We start from the raw sequence: 25,981 nt of genomic DNA on the forward strand, positions 1-25,981 counted from the left end.
GCACTGTTCATGGTGGCAGGCTGAAGCTCCTCCTGTGCCGTGCCAGCACAGCCAAAGGTTCGGTGAGCCTGAGGGGTTGACGAAGGATTGAAGAAAAGACAAAGGGAATATAGCTGGGTCTTGTTGGATCTCTGGTGCCTGACTGAGGCCACAGAGAGAGATGCAGAGGGCAAGCTGAGCCTTTATATTATAGCCAGAGGTAAACAAGGTAGTGGTCACCATAGTTACAATGTTCTTGTGAGTTTTACTTGTTTTGGCATCACTTGCTGCACCTCCCACAGTCCATTAGCTACCAGATAGGGGCATCATAAGGTCAAGCTTAATTATGGTAAGAGTGCTGTGCCCTCTAAGCTGGGACTTGTTTGTGGCCTTGCCAACAGGTCAGTCCGAGGCTTAAACCTATAGCTGCTCCCTACACCTCCCAGGCTTGGGCAATGTTGTCTACTGCTGTCATGAAGTATAGCTGCGCCAGAACTCCTGCATGGAGGGCGGGTCTCCACCATACTTCTCCTGGACCAGCTGGCTAAGCATGTGGTGCAGGTAATGGACCTTGAAGGTGGCAATGATGCCCTGATTTGTGGGCTGGATCAGGGCCAATGTGTTCTTGGGCAGAAACTCAACATGCACGCATGTGCTGCACCAGCACGGCCAGGTTCAGTGAGCCCGAGGAAGGTCAGTGAAGGATTAAAGAAGAAAGACAAGAGAATACAGCTGGGGCTAGGGCGGATCACTGTGCCTGGATAAGGAAACAGTGACCCAGCCTACCAGATGAAGCTTTATTTTTTTAAAATATATTTTATTAATTTTTACAGAGAGGACGGGAGTGGGATAGAGAGTTAGAAACATCAATGGGAGAGAAACATTGATCAGCTGCCTCCTGCACACCTCCTATTGGGGATGTGCCCGCAACCAAGGTACATGCCCTTGACCGGAATCGAACCTGGGACCCTTCAGTCCACAGGCCAATGCTCTATCCACTGAGCCAAACCAGTTAGGGCCGAAGCTTTATTTTATAGTCAGTGCACACAAATTAAAACAAGGGAAGTGGATAGCTGCTCCCTACACATGCAGGCTGAGACACTACCCAGGTGGGCAGGGTGACAGGCACGCCATCCAGGAGCATCAGGGCATGATGTGGGAGGTGGTGGCTGGTGCAATAGCTCTCTAAAGCAGGGGAGAAGCAGCCAGTAAACCACTCCTGGAAAATGCTGGGTGTCAGCCGGTCGCTTTGATTGGAGCACCAGACAACAGACAGGCAGGCTGGCTTTGGAGCAGCCCCTGAGGGCGCACGGGTTCTCTGAGGGGTACACCAGCAGGGGCTTTAGCTTGAAGTCACCAGCTGTGTTGCCATCCAGCAGCAGGGTCAGGTGGTCCTTAGGGGCCTTGGGCCCCTCAGCTTGGCTGTCCCCTCCAGCTCTAGCAGCCACTTCTAGAAAAGGCCTGTGCCATCCACATTGAAGACTTGGCACTGAGGGGTAGCAGGCAATGGCCTGGGCATCAGCCACAGCTGGGTCATCCATCAGCAGCACATTGGCATGCATTGAAACAGGCAAACCAGTGATTGCTGGCGCCAAAGGTCTCAGCCTGGGCTCCACCGCCCTGCAGCTGTGCAGAGTCCTGTGCCTTGTCCTGGATGAGCTGCATGCTCACAGGCAGGTTCTGCTGTTTCTGCTCCTCAATCCACAGACTCAGCAGGCATTTCATATGACCCATCTCCATACCCATGCAGCCAGTCAGCTGCTGGGCACTGCTGGGCATAGATGCCTGAGAAGTGGCTCAGATCTTGTCTTTGTTGAGGAGGTGACCAGGCCAGAGCCTGGGTGATCTGCATCAGCTTCTCACCCTCTTCAGCTCTCTGAAATACCTCCAACTTCATGTGCAGGGTGACGGACTTCCAGTCCCACTTAGTACTGTGGCAGAGGCCAATCCTCCAGGGGGTGCCTTCCCCAATACCTGAAGGTAGGGATTGTCTTCATTCCACGTCCTTGCGCCATGCACCTTACGAGCTCTATACTCCTTGCCCCTCCACAGTAGCTACCACTGTGCCCACAATGGTGGCCTCTTGACCTCTGTAAGAGGGAGACATATAGGCATTAATATCTGAGCACATGGGAGTCCCAACCACTACCCAGCTTTCCCATGCACTGACACGGAGCACAGAACCCTGCTCAGAGGCTTGTCAGGCCCTTCCCTCCCCACTGCTAAAAGCACTGCACACTCATAGAAGAGCATGCCACTTAGTTTTCGCTCATTAGATCAAAACACAGGTAAAACTTCACTCTCTTCACCTCCCCATACCTCCCAAACCTCCTATAACCTCAAGCATCTAGAAACCATCACCCACCTCCCAGATACTGATGAGCAGATGAGCAACCCAGCTCTAATGCTTCTCGCTGAGAAGTCAGTCCTCAGTGTGGGAGGCGGAACAAGGACATCTCCCAAAAACATCCACATCTGAATCCCAGGAACCTATGAATAAATAACCTTGCATAGCAAGAGACATTACGGGTACAATTAAGTTTATCCTGAGTTGGGAGATTATCCTGCGTTATCAGAATGGGCCCTCAATGTAATCACAGGAGTCCTGGAAAGAGGAGGCAGAAGGTTTCACTTAGAAGGCAGGGGTGAGTACTGAACTCTTGAACACCAGAAGCCAGCTCTATCAAAAACTTGATTTTAGCCCAGAGAGAAAACACTTCACATTTATGACTTCTGGTAATCTAAGATGATAAATTTAGCACTAACTTAGTAATGCTATGCAACAGCAGTCATAGGAACCTTACATGGAAGGGAAACTCCCTAAGTCCTGCACCATCGGAAGTACCTGGAGATAGAGGAGGAAGAGGATTTCCTACATAACAGCCAGAACGAGTCAGTAAGAACTAACTAAGTCAGATCTAGTCACTCTGCTCAGAGCACTTCCTGCCTCATACTTCTCCCTGAGGAAAAGCCACAGGCCTCACCAGTTTCCTTGAGGACATCAAAGCCTCCTCTTCTCCTTTGCTAAATCCTGACTCGGGCCTTTGCTCCCGTGGTTCCTTGACCCAGAGTAGAGGTGTGGGGAAGCATGAGACTTGGTTGTAAAGCTTGTAAGGAGGATATTCCAAGAAAAGTAAAGTGTGTTGAAGGCTGCCTGCCCTGTTTGTCAGAATTCCCACTAAGGGGAGACTCAGGGGAGTATCGTAGGTGGTGCCCCTAATTATCCCTTGACCTTTCCAAACAAGTCTGTGCATATGCAGACCCCTGGGTGTTTATGGAATTCTTATGCTTAATCTCCGGATGCCCTTGCCTAGAGGACAATGAAAACACATGTGTCCTTACATGACGACTCACCCTACTGATTGTATCTGAAAGATAAACTTTATCTCAAACTGTAATAAAAGCCTAGTGAGGAAGGAAATCACATCTGCTTGGTCCCTTGAGCCAAGCAACCCCTTAGTCCTCTCTTTCACAGTGAAACTGTGTTGGAGTAATCTGCTCATCCATCATTCAGGGTCTGCAGGCCAGCCCTGGCTAGTAGGTTCCCCATGTGAGGACCAAGTCATAGCGGAACCCTCAAAAACAAAGAGGAAGTTAAGAAAAGTAACTGCACAGTGAGTCATTGGAGCCTGCTTGGCATTTACAAGTTCGAGGGAATTGTTTTTCAGCAAGGTTTCACTTAGGACAGAAACTGTCCTCTGAGTAACAGATGTCTTTGTTACTTAAAAAGTTATTTAAAGCAAACGGTGCCTATAATTTATAATCCATGGTTCCCTAATGATGAAACATTAGATGTTGATCTCTTGGGACAAGTAGGTAGGAATTTAAAGATAAATCAGGCACAGGGAAAACAAGTGCCTTTGTCATCTTTAACTGTGCGGGCTCTTGCACTATTCCCACTTTATATTAAGGATCAAAAGCCTGAAGAATGCCAGGAGGATTTACCTCTGCCCCCTTATCCAGAAGTAGAGTCTGTAAAGGCTATAATACCTAAGGCCTCCAGGCCCCCACCTCTGGTGTGGGATGGCTCATCAACTAGAGAATATGGGCTAACAGTCCATTTACAAAAGGACGCCTTAATGTTTTGTATAAAAATTACCATATGGCACCGTGGGACTGGCAGATTTTGGCTAAAACAACTCTGTATGACAGCCAATATTTGCTATTGAGAGGAGAATCTGATGAGATCTTTGAACAACAGGCTGTTTGAGGGTGTTCACTTGGCCACCCCACCTGTGAGACCCTGGGCAGCACTCTAGCTGTAAGTCCCGGGCACTGTAAGACATCTTCTGAAAGATCCATGAAAAGAACTGATTTATTAAGTCTTGTCTGTGTGTTATGTGTGCCTGTAAATATTGTATATATGAGTGTCTGTTGACTGTTGTTTTATGTGTCTTGGTTGTTTGTTTTTACTTGTTTAAGGATGAGGCATATTTCACTTTGCTAGGGGCCCAGCTGCTTATAGCAGGCTGAACACATGGCAGGGATTGCAGGAACTTCCCAGCAGCTGTCAAGAATTCTTAATCTTGGGGATCCTTCCTGCTCTCCTTCTAAAGTCATCAGCCACTAGAAACTCTTAGTGGAAGTTATTATCTGTCTGTGATGTAACTTGGTTACTGATTGGTGTTTTTTGTTTGCTTCCTTATCTTTGGGGGACACTTAACCATTTTATGAACATAGAGAATCCTCTGTCTCTGCTCTTTGCACTTTGCACCACTCAGAACCCATGTGCTGTGCTGGGTTAGGGTGAAATAAGATTCTAAGGCTAATGTCCCACTCCACCCGTTTATGAGTACTCATCTATTTACTGTAGGGTTTTTCTCTTTGATCTCTTCTTATATGTAAGACTAGAGGCCCAGTGCTTGAATTCATGCAACAGTGGGTCCCTGGGTCTGGCCTGTGGGATCAGGCAAAACCAGCTCTTTGTTATCCCCCAAGGTGTTCTGGATTGCGAGAGGGCACAGGCAAGGCCTAGGGACCCCACCAGTGTACCATCAGGGCAGGGAGGGACTGTGGGAGATGTCTGGCCCATATCCCTCAGTCCTGATCAGCCAGACCCCAGCAGCAAGCTAATCTATTGGTTGCATCTATCCCCTGGTAGTGAGTGCATAGCAAGCAGTTGAGTGGCCTTAGCATATCATTAGCATATTACACTTTGATTGATTGAATGAACAACCAGATGACCGGAAACTTAGCATATTAGGCCTTTATTATATAGGACATTATGTTGTATATATATATATATATATATATATATATATATATATATATATATATATATATATATATGAAATAATCATTTAAATCCCCCAAGTCTTTTTCCCAGGATGAGCAGACCTGGAGAAGTGCCCTCCATCAGGCTGCATAAATAGCAGTGTGCATAAATAGCAGTTCATCCATCATTCAGGGTCTGTCTTCTGGTCAGCCCCAGCACTGGGGCTCTTCCCTCTCATCTGTATAGCTTGTTGCCTATCCTTCTGCAGATCTCTGCTCAAATGTAACCTCCCCAGCTATGCTTTATTGTGTGTCTGTCATTCACTGCCTATGAACTATAGCCTGTCTGTGGAGCTCTCTGCTGTCTCTGTGGGCCCAGGAATAGTGCCTGGAACTTTTCAGGCACCCAGTAGTTGCTTACTGAGTAAATGATTAAATGAAGTACATTGGTGGAACTGAGATGGCAAGCCCTTTCCCTGCTTGCACCACCATAACCTCACCTCAGCTTCTGTAATCTCGCTTGCTGCTTCTGCTTCTGTTTCAGCAGGATCCACTGCAGGTCAAGCTTCTGCTGTCCAAGGTTGTGGCACCTGCCCCTCCTCCCCAAACTGCAACAATCACCCAGAAGCTTAACTTGTAATGCAGAAAGAATATCTAGAATGTGTATGTATGCCATATATGGGAGACAAAGAACCTAGGGATGTATATAAGGCAAAGCCCTGCCTCATTTGGTGCTCAGCCTGGGGAGGATTCTGCTGAGCCAGCATCAGTGCAAATGAATAGTCCTTTTCTGAACCTCTAAGTGTATTTCATTTGTCGCTTCCTGCCAGTGATTTCTGCCATAACATTTGATTTCCTGACGATAATGCCAACAGCTTCCCTGGCCCTTTGAGCCACTGTTGTCAGAAGCCAGCGGGAGGGACTGCTAATTGCAGGAACCTGCAAAGGAAAGGGAGGCGTGATGCTGGTAATTTCACTGAACCCAACCCTCACTGGTCCCAAATGCAGCAGGCCACCACTGTGCTCAAAAGGACTCCAGGAGGACAGAAAAGCCTGCCAGGACTTCAGATAGGTAAGTGTGCCTGGGGACCCAGGACCAGTTCAGGCCCAGCTTTAAGGTAGAAGGGGAGCTTGATCACCTCCAGGGGGAACTCCTGGGTTGGAGTCTGGAACCCTGTCTGAATCGGTGTGTGTGTGTGTGTGTGTGTGTGTGTGTGTGTGTGTGTGTGTGTGTGTGTGTGTGTGTAAAAGGCTGTCTGCTGGTAACTGTGCTTGCATGGTGCCACCTGATCCTCACATTGGTTTGGGAAAAGAAATGTGGCCCTCACCTTCATCCCTGAGAAGAAATCAAGACTGGGGCCCTTGGGGAGGGAGGAGCAGATGGAGTCTCTTCTGCTGGGCCATGGTCCCTACCCCTGCAGGTCAGATATCTGGGAAAGCTGCAGCCATCCCAGATGGATGGCAGAGTCCATGCCCTCATCAATGGGTGCCAGGGTCCAGCCATCCCACTGGCACAGAAGTGCCCTAGAGACAGAGGGCCCAATCCCTTTCACCTCTCCTTCTGTTAGGATGCGGAGAGGGCACACAGCTGTCCAGCACAGTGCTGTCCTGTTCTTTCCCTATCCTGGCCTCTGCTTCTTTGTCCTGGCCTCTAGCACTCTTTCAGTCCCTTTCTCGACCCAGAGGAGGGCAGTCCCAAAGATGAGTGCCAGTGGTTAAATAAAAAGCCCAAAGCTTTTGAAGGCCTGCTCTTGCACAAGGAATGGCCTGGCCCCATGGGAGAAATGGTGGACATGGTGGGTCGGGGTGGGGCTGAACTCCTTCAGGGGAGTCAGAGGGAGGCAGTGTTAGTGCTGCAGGACCCCGAGCCTTGGACAGCTCCAGGGGTGACTAGAGGACCCCTATGTCCCCAGACCCCTGCATCTCATACTCCTCCCCATCACCTCCTTGAGGTCCTTGGTGGAAACCTCAAGCCTGCCCCATGCCAGCGGCCATCCCTCACCACTCCCCACAGGTAACCAGAGGCTGCACCCTCCCTCCTTACCTCCTCTCTTGCCGCAGTCCTTGCAGCCCCAAACCTCCTGGCCTGCCCCCAAGTCTCCTGCCCCACACACCTTCTGGTTCCCAGTCCCATGGCCTTGGCCCAACCTGAGTCACCAGAAAACTGGGCTCTGAATCAGGGTCGGGGGTGCAGCACTTGGGCCCTAGCTTGGGGATAGGGCCCAGCCACTGAGACACAGAACCGCCAGAACTGATACTGGGGCAGTAGGAGTCCTGGTCAGGACTCCATAGGAGAGAAACAGGGCAAGACAGAAACCTGGATCAAAGGTGGCCAGAGACACAGTTGCAACTAATTAGTTAAAACTAGAGACTGAGGCAAGGAGAGGCTTAGAGAGCAAAACAAGGAGAGGGACAGCGATGGATTTGGAGGTAGAGATGGACATGGGCTGAATTAAAGACAGAGACAGGGCCGAGATAAAAGTTAGGGGAGGAAAAATCAAAAATAGGTCCACAAAATAGACTAGGGTCAAGGTGAGACTGAAGACCTGAGCCACGGTCATGGACAGGGAAAGTAAGGCTTGAGGAAAGCAGAAGAAAGGGGGATGCCATTTCACACAGCTGGGCCGCCTGCAGGGTGGATGCTGACTTGTCCACATGCACTGTGTGTGAACATACTGCAGGGGAGTAGAGGGAAAGTAAGAGCCTGGAGTACCCTTGGGCCCTGGGCCCTGGGCCCTCATCTCTCTGGCCCAGTTCTCCACTCCATCTCCACGCTGCCCGGACCAGGATCCCACATGCTGGGACTAGTTAAGTCTCCCTGGATGTCCCCACAGTCCAGGCTGTAGTATATAGGATAGTCATTGGAAGCCCTGGCCACCTGGACCCGTTTCCTTACATAGACTAATCGTTGGACATAGCTCAGATCAAAACTTTCCTCGGTCCGGTTCTGCATTACTGGTCAAAGACAGTGTAAGGTCTCGTGGCACAAAGTGAAAGAAATACTTCATTAAAAGTACAGCGGCCTCTCATATTGCAAGGGGATTCTGAGGAAGCCAGTCTTCCCCTCACCAGAGACACCTGAGCCTACAGGAGGATGTTTTAGGTCAGCGGCCCAAGGACCAAGACCCCCAGCGGCAATGCAGATGACACTGCGGGAGATGAAGAGTCCCCCGAGAGTAGATCCTGATGGGACCCCACAAGAGGGGGGATCAGTCTTTAACTATCAGCCATTCTCCACCACTGACCTCCTCAACTGGAACATCACATGCTTCCATATTCTGAAAAACCCCAGACAATGATAGAGCTCCTGGAATCCATATTTCAGACTCAGAGACCCAACTGGGTCAAACAGTTCCTCCTTACCTTGTTTAACACAGAAGAATGCCAGAAAATTGTTACTGAGGCCAGCAAATGGCTCCAATCTTAGGCACCAGCTGAACATTTAGATGCAGAGGCCTGGGCACGGGAAGCCCTGCCCAATGAGGAGCCACGCTGGGACCCAAATACAGAGAAAGAAAAAAATCCCCTAGAAAGATACTGACTCACTTTCCTCCAAGGAATAAGGGCAGGAGCCAAGAAGCCTACAAACCTGGCAAAGACCTCCGAGGTCTTACAGAAACCAGATGAGGGTCCGGCTGACTTCTATGAAAGATTCTGCGAGGGCTACAGAGTCCACTCCATTTGACCCAGAGGTCCCTGAGAACCAATGCATGGTCAATGCTTCCCTTCTAGGACAGGCTCAAACCAACATCTGACAAACGCTTCAGCTATTAGAGGGATCCCTTGGAAAGAGTGTACTGAATTGCTGGAAATCGCCCACAATCACCCCTTTGTAAACTGGGACCACACAGCCAGGAAGAAAGCAAATCAAAGAATGTGAAGCACCAGGTGGCCCTCCTGGCTGCTGACGTGGGCCATCCAACCCCACCGGGTGACACAGGGGCTGAACACTCTGAGGTGACACAAAGGGTAGCACCCCTATCAGGATGGGAAGTCACCATTGTGAGTACTACTGGGACCACAACCAATAGACCATTCTGTGGCCCCGACAATGCCAGCTGGGGGCCACAGGTGGTGCATGAGATCCTGTATAAACCACTGCAAAATCCTGACATCATTCTGTACATGGACGGCAGTAGTTTCATGGAAATGGCAAAAGATATGCTGGGTAAGCAATAGTTTTGGATTACAAAATGTTGGAGGCAAGGGCCTTTCCTCCAAAGAGCATAACTGTGGGCCCTGATGAGGACATTAGAGCTTAGCAAGAATAAGCGGGTTCACATATATACTGATTCACACTACGCCTTTGCTCCCTACGTATACATGGAGCTATATACAAGGAAAGAGGACTCCTTATGGCAGAAGGGAAAGGAATCAAAAACTAAAATAAAATCCTAGAACTGTTAGAGATAGTCTAGGAACCAAAGGAGGTAGCAGTCATCCACTGTAAGGGACACCAAAAGGGAAAAGACTCAGTGTCAGAGGGGAAGTAGCAGGCAGACACTGCAGCTAAACAAGCCGCAAGAGAACAGGCAACACCACCCCAAATCATACTGGCTCCAGAACTGCACACACCCCCAAAATACACAGCTCAGAAAAAGGAATAGACACAGCAAGATGAAGGAAATATGACTAAGAAGTATTGGTGGATACTTCCAGACCACAGGATCTGTGTGCCAGAAAACTAGCCCAGGGGTTAGTCCTCCTACAACATGAACTGACCCACCTGGAAAAAAAAGCCCTAGAAGTCTTTTATTTATTTACTAGAGGGCCAGTGCATGAAATTCATTCATGGGGTGTGAATGTGTTCCTCAGCCAAGCCTGCACTCTCTCCATTCTGACATCCCTTTCACAATCCAGGATTGCTGGCTCCCACCCACTCGCCTGCCTGCCTGCCTAATTGCCCCTAACCACTTGTGCCTGCCAGCCTGATCACCCCATAACCACTCCCCTGTCAGCCTGATCAATGCCTAACCGCTCCCCTGCTGGCCCGATTGCTCATAATTGCCCTACCCTGCTCGCCTGGTCACCACTAACTGCCCTCTCCTGCCACCCTGGCCACCCCTAACTGCCCTCCCCTATGGACCTGGTCACCACTAACTGCCCTCCCTTGCCAGCCTGGTCGCCCCCAACTGCCCTCCCCTGCTGTCCTGGTTGCCCCGAATGCCCCTTCCCTGTAGGCCTGGTCCCCCCAACTGCCCTCTCCTTCATGCCTGATCCCCCAAACTGCCCTCCCCTTCAGGCCTGGTCACCCCCAACTTCCCTCCCCAGCAGGCCTGGTTGCCCTCAACTGCCCTCTCCTGTTGGCCCTGTGGTGGCCATCTTGTGTCCACATGGGGGCGGCCATCTTTGACCACATGGGGGTGGCCATCTTGTTAGAGTGACAGTCAATTTGCATATTACTATTTTATTAGATAGGCTTTATTTATTTATTTATTTATTTATTTATTTATTTATTTACTGTCTAAAGTTTTACATATGTCTCCTTTTTCCCCCATTGACCCCCCAGCCATTCCCAATCTGGGCAAGCCCCACTGCCCCAGTGTCTGTGTCCATTGTTATGCTAATATGCATGCATACATGTCCTTTGATTGCTCTCTAACCCCCTTCCTCTACCATTTGTCTCTGGATCTATTCTTGTTTATGAAATTACTAGAGGCCCAGTGCATGAAATTCATGCACTTGGGGGTTTGAGGTCCCTCATCCCAGCCTGTGCCCTCTTGCAGTCCAGGAGCCCTCAGAGGATGTCCGACTGACGGCTTAGGCCTGTGGGGAGCGGGCCTAAGCCGTCAGCCGGATATCCTTAGCGCTGTGATGGAGATGGGAGAGGCTCCCGCCACTGCAGCTGCGCTTGCCAGCCATAAGCCTGTCTTCTGGCTGAGCAGCACTCCCCCTGTGGGAGCGCACTGACCACAAGGGGGCAGCTCCTGAGTTGAGCGTCTGCCCCCTGCTGATCAGTGTGTGTCATAGCGACCAGTCGTTCTGCCATCGGACTGAAACTGGCTCTCTGACATCTCCTGAGGGGTCCCAGGTTTTGAGAGGGCTCAGGCCAGGCTGAGGGACCCCCACCAGTGCACAATCAGGGCCAGGGAGGGATGTGGGAGGTTGGCCAGCCAGGAAGGTACCGAGGGAGGGCTCCAGGGCCTGTCTGGCCCGCCTCGCTCTGTCCCAATTGGCTGGAACCCAGCAGCAAGCTAACCTACCAGTTGGAGCATCTGCCCCCTGGTGGTCAGTGCACATCGTAGCGGGAAGTTGAGCAGCCTTAGCATATCATTAGCAATTTATGCTCTGATTGGTTTAACAGCCAACTGGCTGACCGGACACTTAGCATATTAGGCTTTTATTATATAGAATGTTGATCATTATATCCCACATATGAGTGAGATCATGTGACAGTTATCTTTCTCTGACAGCCTTACTTTGCTTAGCATAATGCTCTTCAGTTCCATCCATGCTGTAGCAAATGGTAAAAAGTTCCTTCTATTATAGAGCAGTGTAGTATTCCATTGTATAGATGTACCACAGTTTTTCAATCCACTCATCTGCTGATGGGCACTTAGGCTGTTTCCAAATCTTAGCTATGGTAAATGGTGCTGCTATGAACATAGGGGTGCACATATCCTTTCTGATTGGTGTTTCTGGTTTCCTGGGATATAGACCTAGAAGTGGGATTACTGGGTCAAATGGGAATTCCATTTTTAACATTTTGAGGAAACTCCATACTGTCTTCCACAGTGTCTGCACCAGTCTGCATTCCCAACAGCAGTGCAAGAGGGTTCTTTTTTCTCCATATCCTCATCAGCACTTCCTGTTTGTTGATTTGTTGATGATAGCCATTCTGACAAGTGTGAGAAGGTATCTCATTGTTATTTTGATTTGCAACTCTCAGATGATTAGTGACTTTGAGCATGTTTTCATATGTACCTGGACCTTCTGAATGTCCTCTTTCAAAAAGTGTCTATTTAGATCCTTTGCCCATTTTTTGATTGGGTCATTAATCTTCCTTTTGTTAAATTTTATGAGTTCCCTATAAATGTTGGAGATTAAACCCTTATCTGAAATATTATTGGCAAATATGTTCTCCCATGAAGTGGACTTTCTAGTTGTTATCTTGATGGTTTCTTTTGATTGGCACATTTTATCCATTTACCTTTAAAGTTATTATTGACAATGAAAAATATCCTTGTTCATTAAGGATATTGGCCTGTAGTTCTCTTTTTTTGTAGTGTCTTTATCTGGCTTTGGGATTAGGGTAATGCTGGCTTGTTCTTCTTCTTAGGGGAAATGAGTTTAATTTTTGCCCTTTGAGTATGATGTTAGCTATAGCATTTTCATATAAGGCTTGTATAATGTTGAAGTTTGATTCCTCTATCCCCACTTTGCTCAGAGTTTTTATCAAAAAAGGGTGTTGGATTTTGTCAAATATTTTCTGCATCAATTGATGATTATATGATTTTTGTCTCTCAGTGTGTTTATGTGATGTATCACAGTTATTGATTTGTGGATATTGTACCATCTTTGAATCCCAGGGATAAATCCCACTTGGTCATGGTATATGATCTTTCTAATGTAATGATGAATCCAATTTGCTAGAATTTTGTTGAGGATTTTAGCATCTATGTTCTTCAGAGATATTGGCCTGTAGTTCTCTTTTTTGTGGTGTCTTTATCTGGTTTTGGGATTAGGTAAGGTGACCAGATTTTAACATTGGTAAAGTGGGACACCATTGACCAGGGGGGGGGGCGGGGGGCGGGTTCTTTTTTTCTTTTTTTTTTCTTTTTTTTTTTAAATATATTTTATTGATTTTTTACAGAGAGGAAGAGAGAGGGATAGAGAGTTAGAAACATCAATGAGAGAGAAACATTGAGCAGCTGCCTCTTGCACACCCCCTACTGGGGATGTGCCCACAACCAAGGTACATGCCCTTGACCAGAATCGAACCTGGGACCCTTGAGTCCGCAGGCCGAAGCTCTATCCACTGAGCCAAACTGGTTTCAGCGCTGGGGGGGGGGGGGGGGGCGGTTCTTGTTTAAAAATTAGGTCTATATTGTAATCACTTTTGTTTTTTTAATAAAAGGAAATTCACTTCTTAGATCATCGTTGAATTTGCATCCTCTTTTCTTACTCATTATGTTAAAAATCTAAAAAAAATAATTTAAAATTATATTATAAATTATTATATACATATTGCTTAAAACACAGTAAGTAGGTACATAATTACATGAACATATTTTATTGTTAGTTTATAAATTAAATTAATTTGATTGTTATAAAGTAACTATATTTTAAAAATTATTTTAATCCTATATTTCTTTCTAAATAATAACAATACTAACTTGTATTATTTTTCCTCTGAATTTGGGATTAGGGTAATGCTGGCTTGTTCTTACTTATAACGTAAGTCGTAAGTGTCACTTTCAAGGCTGGCGCTAGACTTTTTGTCGCAACTATAAAATATAAATAATACGAGTACTGTCTGCTAAATTCAAGAAAATTTATGTATTTATGAAATAAATAAATACATTACTTACCTAAATTATCTGAATAGCTGATTTATAATGACATCACTTGTTTAACTAGCTTACTAGCACACAGTACGATGTGTATCATCTGAGAGACAGTTACAAAATGTTTTCGTCATTGCCAATCCCAAAAAATGCCATTGTTCTTTAAGTCCAAACAATGGTGGTCGGATTCTAATAACTGATCAACAATGCGAACTTTGATAAGCAGTTCTCGATAATCAGTTCTCAACAATTATTTGTTATTATTAAAGTCTAACATTATAAAATTAACAAAAATAATATAAAACTCATATCCTGGCTAAATAGCCACATGGCCGCCAAAAACCGTATATTCCCTTCCCGTTCTCCCACCGTTCCCTAGCTTGTAGTGCATTCTTTCCAAAAATTGGGACTTTTTTAAAACACCACGGGACGCGGGACAAATTGTTAAAAATTGGGACTGTCCCGCCAAAAGCGGGAAGTCTGGTCACCTTAGATTAGGGTAATGCTGCCTTCATAGAAAAAGCCTGGAAGTGTGCCTTTTTCTTAAATATTTTGAATATTCTGAGGAGGATAGGTTTTAGTTTTTCTTTGGATGCTTGGTAGAACTCCCCTGTAAAGTTATCCAGACCAGGGCTTTTGTTTGCTGCAAGATTTTTGATCACTGCTTCAATTTCTTTGGTAGGTATTGGCCTATTTAGGCTTTATATTCTTCCTGATTGAGTTTTGGGAGCTTGTATATTTCTAAGAATATGTTCATTTCATCTAGGTTGTCCATTTTGTTGTTATAGAGTTGTTCAAAGTATTTTTTCATAATTTTTTATATTTCTGTGGGACCAATTGTTACTTCACCTTTTTCATTTCTGATTTTGATTATTTGGGTCATCTCTCTTTGCTTTTTGGTGAGCCTAGCTAGAGGTTCATCAATCCTGTTTATCCTTTCAAAAATCCAGCTTTTGGATTTGTTGATCTTTGTATTGTTTTATTTTTTGTCTATATGTTGTTTTATTTCTGCTCTGATCTTTATTATTTCCTTCCTTCTGCTTACGCTGGGCTTTTCATGTTGCTATCTTTCTAATTCTTTGAGTTGTAGGGTTAGATATTTTATTACCATTTTTTCTTATTGTTGTTTTTTGTTGTTTTTTGAGGTAGTCCTGTAGAGCTATGAACTTCCCTCTCAGACTTTGTCACATAGATTTTAAATTATTGTGTATTCATTGTCATTTGTTGCAATGGTGCATTTTTATTTCTTCTTTGATTTCTTTGGTAACCCAATAATTGTTGTCAACTACAAAAAAAAACAATAAAAAAGCAAACACATGTGTTTCCTTTTTTATTGTTTCTTTGTAGTTGATTTCAATTTTATGCCATTGTGATTTGAGAAGAAGCTTGATATGATTTCTCTCTTTTTTAATTTGAAGAAACTTTGCATGTTTCCCAATATGTGGCCTATGTTTGAAAATGACCCATGTGCACTTGAGAAGAATGTATATTCTGTGGCTTTGGGGTGAAATGTTCTGAAGATATTAATTACATCTGATATCTTGAGTCATTTAGGATTGATGTTTCCTTGCTGATTTTTTGTTGAGAGGATTTTTCCAGAGGTGTTTTGGGGTATTAAAGTCCCTATTAAGAATGTACTGGAGGCCTGGTGCACGAAATTCGTGCACAGGGGTGTGTGTGTCCCTCAGCCAAGCCTGCACACTCTCCAATCTGGGACCCCTCAGAGGATGTTGGAGAGCCGGTTTCGGCCCAACGGTGGAACAACCGGTTGCTATGATGTGCACTGACCAACAGGGGCAGATGCTCAACGCAGGAGCTGCCCCCTGGTGGTCAGTGCACAGGGGAAGCACCGCTCAGCTAGAATCCGGTCTCATGGCTGGTGAGCACAGCAGCAATGGCAGGAGCCTCTCCCATCTCTGCAGCAGTGCTAATGATGTCTGACTGACAGATTAGGCCTGCTCCTTGCAAGAGGGTGCAGGCCAGACTGAGGGACGGCGCCCTCCTCCCCCCCCCCCCCCCCGAGTGCAAGAATTTTGTGCACCAGGCCTCTAATGTGTGTGTGTATAATTTCCCCTGTTTTTAATCTATTTATCTATGTATTTGTCTACTGTTGGAAAAGGAGAATAATAGAGAGTAGACAGGCCTGAGTTGGTGATTGGAATTAATAAAGCTATTAGTAGAAGAGAACATGCAAGGAGAGGAAAAACAGAAGCAAGAAAAGGAAAAAACAAAAACCTAACTAACAATCAAACAAACAACAAGAAGACAGAAAGAAAGAAAAAGGTAAAAAAAAGGAAGAACAATTTGGATAGTAAAGAAAGATAAGAGAGAAATGTTCATGGATTCAAAAAATCAGCAAGGAAACATAAATCCTAAAGGGTAGAGGAAATTAGATATATGAGTAAGATCAATTTTTAACAGGGAGTAAAGAGAAAGGATAGACAAAAACTAAAGCAGGAACAGGGTAAGAAAAACAGGATGAAAAGGGTGGAGAGTGAGGAAGAGAGTGTTGGCATAAAGGAAAAATTTTAATAGAGCAAAATAATGCTAAATGAAAAATAAAAATAGAATGTAGAACACTAATCAAAAATAAAATAAAGAAAAATAAAATATAGCTTTAACAAAGGTAAGATAATAGTAATAAAAATAATAAGTAAAAATATAATAATAAATTAAATCAAGTAAGAAAAAAAAATTAGTTTCCTAAAAAATAAAGAGAAGTAGTGAAGGTTGTTCACTTCCTCTACTGTTCTGCTTGACACGTCTGTTTCTTGTCAGGTAGTCAGCACAGTATTGAAGTTCCCTGCGATCCAATATTCCTTTGTGTCATAGCCATGGCCCTGTTTTCAAGCAGGCAGGATATCTCTGCTCACTTTTGTTTTGGTTGTATTTACATAAGAGTCAATTTATGACACAACCCCTGGGTGGCTATGTTTCTGTATTAATATTCAGGGCTAAAAGACCCCTCTATCCAGTGTTTAGATTGTTCTTTCCCTGCCAAACTTAATACTCGGTTAGAGGGCCGGACTGTCCCAGAGCTGGTTTCCTGCTTGTCTCTTCCCATTCTGTTCCCCAGTTTCCACAAAAACAACTTTCCCCTGCAGTCTCAGTGAGTGTTTTTAATTGGAGAATCCTATGTACTGGACTTTGCAAGAAAAAGCAAGGAGTTAAAAAGTAAAAAAGACCAATGAATCATGCAGACATGTATCTTTTTCCCCAGCACTGCACAGCCATTATAGAACTTCAGGCTGCCTTTCTGGGCCAAGCCCAGCTGTGGGCTAATATCTAGAATCCCCTTCTATCAGCAGCCCTGTGGACCCCTTTCCACATCAAAGGATGACTCTAACCCAACGGCCATGGATTTTATGGGGCACAGTCTTCCTCTGAGACTCTAGTCCCTGCTGTGTGTGTTTCTCCCTGCAGCCTAGATCCCAGATCTCACTTTTCTCTAGGCAATATCTGACCTTTACATCCATGGATTGCCTCACCAGCTGTGTTTAATTCGCCAATTCCGGGTGTATGTTGTTCAATTCAGCTGTTCCTTCTATCTGCTCTGTAAGAAGGTGCAGGGCCTGTCTGAATATTTGACACAGCTGTGTCTGCCCCTGGACAGATTTTTTAGGCACCTGCAGTTTGGGAAGCTGGAATCTCAGTGTTTTTGGGTTTGAGGTTGTTGTTCCCTAGGCATTGTGGTTGTAGGGTCCCAGGAGGTATCAGCTGTCTCCCAGTTAAAGGTAAAGCTGAGCTTCCAAACACAGCCTGTCTCCCCTTCAAGATGGTGCAGTCTCTGCAGCAGAACCAGCCACTCCAGGACATATTTCAGCAATAGTAGAGGCTTCCCAGCCAGGGAAACCCAGTCCTCCAGTCCCCAACAGTCCTATGGAATATAGCTGTCCATCACTCACAGATACAGACACTCCCCATACGTTTATGCATTCTCCTTTCACTTTCTCCTTCAATCTCTCATTCTTTCAGCCTGCTGCCCCATCAGCAGCCATCTTGGATTCACTATCCAAGTCTTATTGAGTTTGTGATACATGATTGCTCAATGTCCATCCCTCTGTGCCTCAGTCACCCAATACTGAGTCCTGTGTGTACAAAACAATGCCAGACAAGGCCCCATTGGGACTGCTGGAATCCAGTGCTGTGGCCAAACACCTAACGAAGATCTAGAGGTGAACTTCACTGAAATAGGACCCAGCAGGGGAAATAATTATCTCCTAGTGTTTGTCTGTATTTTCTCAGGCTGGGTTGAGGCCTACCACATGCATACAGAGAAGGCAAGAGAAGTAACCAAGGCTCTAGTAAGAGAATCATCCTGAGATATGCGATCCATTAACTATGGGATCAGACAATGGCCCAGCCTTTGTGGCAGAAGTAGTACAGCAAGTAGCTAAAACTCTAGGCATCCAATGGAATTTACACAAGCCAACTGGATCCAGAGCTCAGGAAGAGTAAAACGCATGGATTGGACTCTTAAGTAGGCTATGGCAAAGCTATGTCAGGAAACCAACCTGTCCTGGACTGATATACTACCTCTGGCTCTCCTGTAGGTATGTTTACCTTGCAGACAAAGATAGGGTTCTCCCCTTTTAAAATCCTATATGGGAGACCTCCCCCACTAACCAAACTCAAGGGGGACATAAAAGAGTTAGGAAATTTAGAAATTCAGAAGCAACTACAAAGACTAGACAAAAAAGTCCTTAATATACATTGATGGGACACTGATAGAATACCCATTTTCCTGGGAATAACTGTACACCCCCACTGACCAGGGGATCAAGTCTAGGTAAAAGACAGGAAGAGCAAACCCCTCAAACCAACCTGGAAAGGACCTATTTTGTCATACTAACTACTCCCACAGCCCTTAGAGTTGCAGGTCTGAACACCTGGAGGCACCATATCCCAGTAAACACAGCCCAATCTGAGTGGTTGGATTGTCCCCAGCCAGGACAATCCTCTGCAGACCACCCGAATGAAGACAGTAAAACCTGTTAATCAGTCTACACAAAAGCCTGAGGACTCACTGCATCAGTATACCCTAAAGTCACCACCTGTTGGACTGATGATCTCAGTGCTGGACCCTGCATCCTTACTTACATTTCTCTGTCAGCAATATTAACAGTTTTTCCTCTCACCCTCCTTGTTTATTGTTTTCCCCAACCAAAATAAGACTGTTTTTTTTACTGTCACTAATCTCTCTCACTGACACCTCCAGCCTTCCCCAATGTTCCTACCAGGAAAGTGCCTATACAGGGCTTAGGAGCCAGGGGAACTAGGGAGGAGGGGTCATGGTGGGCCTATATAGAGGGTATGTCAGAAAGCTGAATACTCCAAGCCAGAGCTTTGTCCACTACACTTTAAGGTTAATGATGTTCTCTAAGTCTGCTAAAGGCAGCTTGAGAATCAAAAGTGGGGAATGAAATGGCAAGACCCCTTCCTGCTTGCACCACCATAACCATGCCTCAGCTTCTGTAATCTCACTTGCTTCTGCTCCAGCAAGGTCTGTTGCTGAGTAAGCTTCTGCTGTCTGGGGTTGTGGTGCCTGCTCCTCCTCCCCAAACTGCAACACATACCCAGAAGCTTAACATGTAATTAGCTGTAGAAAGAATGTCTAGAATGTATATGTATGCCATATATAAGACACAAAGAACCTAGGGATGTATATAAGGCAAAGCCCTCCTCATTCAGTGCTCAGCCTCTGGAGAGGTCTCTGCTGAGCCAGCATCAGTGCAAATAAGCAGTCGTTTTGTGAACCTCTGAGTGTGTTTGGTTTGTTGCTTCCCAAACAGCCTGATTTCTGCCATAACAGGACAGGCTTCTCGCCTTATCCTTTTAGCATTTTGAACCCAGTGAAAGTAGCACCTGATCAAAATAGTGAAACTGTTTTTGAATGAGTGCCATGTGAAAATCAGGGAGAAATGCCTAATGGGTCTTTATTTGTGGAGTGGCCACACTGCTTTGGAGTGGCTGCACCTAGGACCTGTGTCTGCACTAGCTTGAAACAAGGTGGTACTGATAGGGGACTTACAACCTGATAGATAGAGCACCTGAATTGACCTGAAAAATAAACACTATTTTAAATCTTAAAACACAGAGATTTATGTGAGTAGGGGGGTAAGTATCTCATATGTGAAGAGAAGGTTAAGTTTTTCTTAAGTTTTCTTTTTCAAGGCCTGTGAGGAGGTGACTAGGCTGTGTATCCTGCAAGCAGAACTGATAAGCTTGGTCAGGCACTGCCACCAGGAGTCAAAATATTGTCTATCTCATCAATATCATCTCATCCCCTGATGACTAAAGACAATAGCTGAAGTCTTTGGACCAGGGCTGCATTAGCTGAATTACCTTCACCCCAGCCCACTCCCCTTTAAAATCCTGTCCCCTGCACTTTGCTGTAAGGATTTGAATTCTTATAAGCACTCTGCCTTGGTTGGCTTGCCTTCTCAATAAATGCCTTATAGGATTCAACCCTAGCGTCCTTATTGGACACAGGGACAGGCAGTCAGAGCCCAACCAGGGGTTTCCTGTTAATAGTACAGCCCACCAAGGCCCTGGAGCCAGGGAGGCAGGAACATGTGAGTGGGCAAGAAAGGCTCCTTCCTGGAAGGAGGCCCCTAATTCTGGATGCTGGAATCCTGCTTAGTGTCCTACAGGGTGACACAGCTCTAACTTGGGGTTCTCTTTTCTAAGGAATGGAGAGCATTTGCATCCTATTAAGTTTTCCAACTTAGCATATGGACTCTCACCAAAGTAATTTAAAACAGTTGCTTTGATTAGGGAGTCAGACAGGGCTCCCAGTCAGATTTTTATTCTCTTTGTCAAGTTTTGGCTTAGTTTTCCTGACAAGTCTCCCTCCAACTCTTTCTGGCTCTCTTCTTGCTGTCACCTTCTCTTAGTCTTTGAAAACGCTCAATCCATTTTACTGTCCCTCTTATTTTTGTCTCCTTCTCCCATCTTGCCTTTGTATTCCTCTATTCTTTTCTGCCCCTTGACTCTTGTGGATGCAAGGGGCCACATGCCAACCTGACAAGCTCAGGGAAGGCCTGCATAGCAGTCTTGCAAACTCAAGGATCTAAAGTAACCACAAAGGATGGTCTGAAATTAAACTAAAAGCAGTTATGGTGGGTAGTCACCTCCTAGGCCAGTAACATCACTGACAAGGTCAACCTTTACCTTAACTGAGCCTATCTGTCTTTTTGCATCTGTGATAACATGTCATTGAAATGTCTGGGTAACTTCCATTTTTCCGGACCTCTTGGGACACAACCTAATGTGCCTGGGCATCAGGACAGATACCACAAATTCCTTCATTGTTATTATTATCACATTAATTGTTAACTGTTAATTATCCTGCACCCACCTAAGTATATCTCATGTAACCCGCCTACATCCCTTCTTTTGATTGCAATATATAAAGATAGATGAGCAATTCCCATTCTATGGAGCATTATTCAATGCATTGAGATACTGCTTCCTGGCAATTGTCCACAGTTTGGCTCAAATAAACTCACTAAAATTCTTCACAGGTTTGAATATTTTTACATTAACAATCTCCATGTCTGTACTTCCATTACCTGTTAATCTATTCCCCTCTTCCCCTTCCTCTCCTTTCACCTCCACCCCTTATTGATCTCCCTCCCTATTGCTAACTATTCTGGAACATATTTCTATCAGGGTCTGAACCCTGACCCTCTGGCTTTTTATCACATTCTCTAGGTCTGAGAGAGTAGAGATCTTTCTCTGCTATCTTCTTCTGTCTGTTCACAACTGGCAAACTCTGAGTCTCTCCCTGCCCCCAAGTCAGTCACTCTTCTCTCTCCACTCTCTTCCCCCACCCTCTTTATCCAGTCCCCTCCCCATGCCCTCATCCCATTTCTGACACCCCAAGGCTGGCGGGACCCCAAATTATTCTGGAGACCAGAGTTGCCCACAGGTTACCAAGGGCAGGCAGGGTCAGCTACCGCCCACCAACACAAACTACTGTCCTCTCAATGTGTATGTGCAGGGAGGGCCAGGCATGGGCCCCAGTCTCTCCACTCCAGGCAGGCTTGGGGGAAGGGCACCTCCCCAAATCTCCACAGGGGTTGCCATGGAGACTGTAGCTGACCTCAATTTAGCAAGGCCATGATTAGTGCAGGACCTGCTAATCCTCTGACAGGCCCTTAGAGAACTGAGAGAGAGGGCTTGGGAGGCATGTGTGGTTGCAAAGGCAGCTCTGCTGTCAGTTGCCCCCTGAGAAGTTTGCAAATGTCTCCAGGCGCAACATGCCTGTATTAGAGGCGGGCAGCTTAGGAAGAGGTGGCCTGGAGTATGACCTGATCTTTGGGAACAAAGCTACCTGGGGAAACAGGATGGAAACAGGGGCGAGGGTTGGAGAAGGGCCAGGAAGCAATCAGACTGCAAGTGCACATGCCCAGGAGAGCAGACATGGCCAATGGCCTAAATTATTTGACTAACGAAAGTGTAAAGATACAGTAATTAATTTCCAGGTGGGTCAGGGGAGTTAAACCCCGTGGACCCAGGTACAAGGTCAATGCACTGCAGGGGCTGCTGTGTGGTAGGCTTCGCAAATACAAACATGTGCAGATAAGGTGCACCCAGCAGTTCTCAGCAAGGGGTGGCGAGGGTCTTGTTTCCCAAGTCATTCTCAATGCCACCTGCCTGTGCTGAGAGAGGCTCTGAGGTTGCCCAGGCTCAGTGGGAGTGTGGTGATCTGGGGGAGGTACATCCCTGACCTCATGTCTCTTTCTCAGGGCAGCTGAGTCCATGCAGAGAGAGCAGTGGCCCCTGCTTCAGCTCTGAATTGGTTCCCAGACCCCTGCGCCCTCTCTACCTTCCCTTGTCCACCACTACAGACCTGGAAGACACAGGCACTGAAAGCTATTCATCAAGACTTGCGTTCCAAACCACCTGGTGTCTGAAGCTACCTGTGTGACTCAACTTTGAATGACAAACTAATGGCTGGGGTCACCCTCCCATTTTATAGATTGCAAACAGGCACAAAGAAGTTGAGAATCTTGCCTTAAGTCACACAGTTGGTGAGGTCAGAGCAGAGACTCAAACCCTCGTGGACTGATCTGGAGTCCACATGCTGTGCACCATAAGATGCTGACCCTAAAGAACCAACAAGGAGAGAGTGAGGGAGACCAGGTACATGCATTCCCAGACTATCACATGCAGTAGACACACACACATATGCATACACTTCCTCATTGGCTTTCACCTCTGAAACTAGAGAGGGCTGAGGAAACCAGGAAAGGAGCTAAGAGAAGCCAAGGGTAGGAGGGGAGAGCCTATTAGGATAAAAATTCCCACTTCCCAGGAATCCAGGGAATTCTCTTTCCTGGTGAGTCTGTCTCATAACCTTCTCGCAGGACAGGAACCTAACTGACTCCAGGTTTATGCCTTTCTAGGGGTTGAGTTTTTGTAGCAGAAAGTACAAAATCTCTGTGACCTTCCAGGAATTCTGTTTTCAGTGATAAGGAATGAGGTATATAGGATTCAGATTTGTATCAAAACAAATTTTATTAGAATGTGGCCAAAGAAAAAAGGGATGAGATTGGTTTAGACATGCCCTCAGCACTTAAGAAATTGATTGTCGATTTCAGCTTTTGTCATGAAAGTGGAGGATTTAACCAGAAACTTCTGTACTAATTACAACTTTGGGGGTGGATAAGAGGCCAGCAGATTTCCTCTAAAGTCCCCTCAGTGCTGGAGTATGAAGTATATGGTGACTACATTGGTCCTATGGCTGTTGAGATATGATTTAGGGCTAATGACTCACTCACCCTCCATGCAAGCATAGGACTTCTCCCCTGAGTGTGTCCTCTGATGTGTGATGAGATGTGGCTTCTTTGTAAAGCCTTGCCCACACTCCCTGCAAACATAGGGTTTCTCCCCTGAGTGTGTCCTCTGGTGTCTAATGAGACCTGAATTCTGTGTAAAGGCTTGCCCACACTCCCTGCAAACATAGGGTTTCTCACCTGAGTGTGTCCTCTGATGTCTTATGAGACCTGACTTATCTGTAAAGCCTCGGCTACATTCCCTGCAAATATAAGGCTTTTCCCCTGAGTGTGTCCTCTGGTGTCTGATGAGATCTGACTTCTGTGTAAAGCCTCGATCACACTCCGTGCAAACATAAGGCTTCTCTCCTGAGTGTGTCCTCTGGTGTTTGATGAGATCTGACTTCTGTGTAAAGCCTCGCTCACATTCACTGCAAATACAGGGCTTCTCCCCTGAGTGTGTCCTTTGGTGTCTGATGAAATGTGACTTCTGTGTAAAGCCTTGCCCACACTCTGTGCAAACATAGGGCTTCTCCCCTGAGTGTGTTCTCTGGTGTCTGGTGAGATGTGACTTCTGTGTAAAGCCTTGCTCACACTCCCTGCAAACAAAGGGCTTTTCCCCTGAGTGTGTCCTCTGGTGTATGTCAATATATGACTCATCATCCACACCTTGCCCACACACTCCAGACTTGATTGTTACAATTTTTGACATTCCTGCTCCCACAAATAATTTGCCTGTGTTGTTTGGATTCACATTCTGGCCTCTACTAGGTTCTTCCTCCATTATTCTCTCACACTCACTAGAGCTCCCCATTTGTTCTCCTGGAGGTTTGGAAAAAGTCTGTGAAATTCTCCTCTGCCTGATCCTTTTAGGCAAAGGTTTGGACCTTTTTTTGACCTCTTGACCTTCAGCTTTGTCATTCCAGCCATGTGTACCAGTATGTCCCTGCTGCTGATCCTGATCCTCTGGGCCAGGCTCCTCTGGCTGGAGGTGCTTTCTTGCGGATGTTCCTGGCAGAATCTCAGAGGAGTGATTGCGTTTCAGATGTTGGCCAAGAAATGTCTGACTGGAGAAGGCCATCGAGCAGGAGGGGCATGGATAGATTTCTGGCTTTGGGTCTGCTGAAGGAGAAAGGTTTGGTCAGGTCAGGTGTTGATTAAGGCTGCCTGTGCCGTACACTTTGTCTCCTGGTAAGACCTGACCCACAAATCATTCTTATTGTGTTGACAATGCAAGCTTTGTCTCCCACTAAGTGTTCCTTCACAGTCTATTTTTCTTTTTCTTCTTATGCACTACATCTTCTTCAGAAATCCAGAAAGCCTATATCAAGGATTTTCTATATATGGTCAGAGTAGGCACTTTCAAGGAGCAATAGAGGCCATTTCACATCTTGTATGGATGAAACTACAGTGACCTTTACTTATACATGTATTTTCCAAGTCATGCTGAAGAGAAAAACTACTGGCCCAGCCAGTATATTCAGTGCTTGAGCATCAACTCATGCTCTAGGAGGTCACTGGTTCTATTCCTGGTCAGGGCACATACCCAGATTGCTGGCTCAATCCCTAGCAGGGGGCATGCAGGGGCAGCTGATTGATGTTGATGTTTTTATCTCTCTCTCCCTCTCCCTTTATCTCTCTACAATCAATAAAAACATTAAAAGAGAGAGACAGACAGATAGAGAAAGAAACCATAGGACCCAATTAGAAATAGCTTCTTGCCCTAGCCAGTTTTGCTCAGTGGATAGAGCGTCAGCCTGTGGAATAAAGGGTCCCAGGTTCAATTCTGGCCAAGGGCACATGCCTGAGTTGCTGGCAAGATCCCCAGTAGGGGGCCTGCAGGAGGCAGCTTATCAATGATTCTCTGTCATCATTGATGTTTCTATCTCTCTCTCCCTCTCCCTTTCTCTCTGAAATCAATAATATATATATATATATATATTTTTAAAATAGCTTCTCTCTCAATTTATCACATATCATAAAATGAAGACATGTCCTTCTGCAAGCCTTATACCAAGTATTTCTAGTTGATTTTATTCAGTGTTAGCCCATTTCAAATACAATAGGAAATACTGTTTCAAAATGTTTCACTAACCATGATTCTTCTTACATTCCTGACTCTCATCCCTCTCTATCCAACTGCCATCCTCTCTCATTTGAACATAAAGTAATATCAGAGGGAATTCCCTAGTGAAGTTTATTTCCCCCAAAAATGTGTTTTAAATATATATATTTAAAATATATTTAAATATATTTTTATTGATTTCAGAGAGAAAGGGAGAGGGAAAGAGAGATAGAAACATCAATGATGAGAGAGAATCATTGATTGGCTGCCTCCTGCATGCCCCCCACTGGGAATCAAGTCCACAACCCGGGCATGTGCCCTTGACCAGAATCGAACCTGGGACCCTTCAGTCCGCAGGCTGACACTCTATCCACTGATCCAAACCAGCTAGGGCATTAAATATATTTTTATTGACTTTAGAGGAAGGGAGAGGG

General features: G+C 45.8%; 1 protein-coding gene across 1 annotated transcript in view; it reads right to left on the bottom strand.

Annotated features, from left to right (window-relative positions):
• Positions 1-450: 450 nt before the first annotated feature.
• The window catches only part of LOC307096504 (histone-lysine N-methyltransferase PRDM7-like), a gene marked incomplete at both ends in the record, with an annotated part of 40,892 nt that continues 15,361 nt past the window's right edge, over positions 451-25,981 (bottom strand). Inside the window, 5 exon segments of the mRNA XM_079766168.1 lie at positions 451-634; positions 1,291-1,440; positions 1,722-1,910; positions 5,694-5,801; positions 6,607-6,701. Coding sequence (XP_079622294.1) covers positions 451-634; positions 1,291-1,440; positions 1,722-1,910; positions 5,694-5,801; positions 6,607-6,701 — 726 coding nt within the window.

Source organism: Cnephaeus nilssonii, assembly GCF_951640355.1.
Source record: "Cnephaeus nilssonii genome assembly, chromosome: Y".
Taxonomy (NCBI): domain Eukaryota; kingdom Metazoa; phylum Chordata; class Mammalia; order Chiroptera; family Vespertilionidae; genus Cnephaeus; species Cnephaeus nilssonii.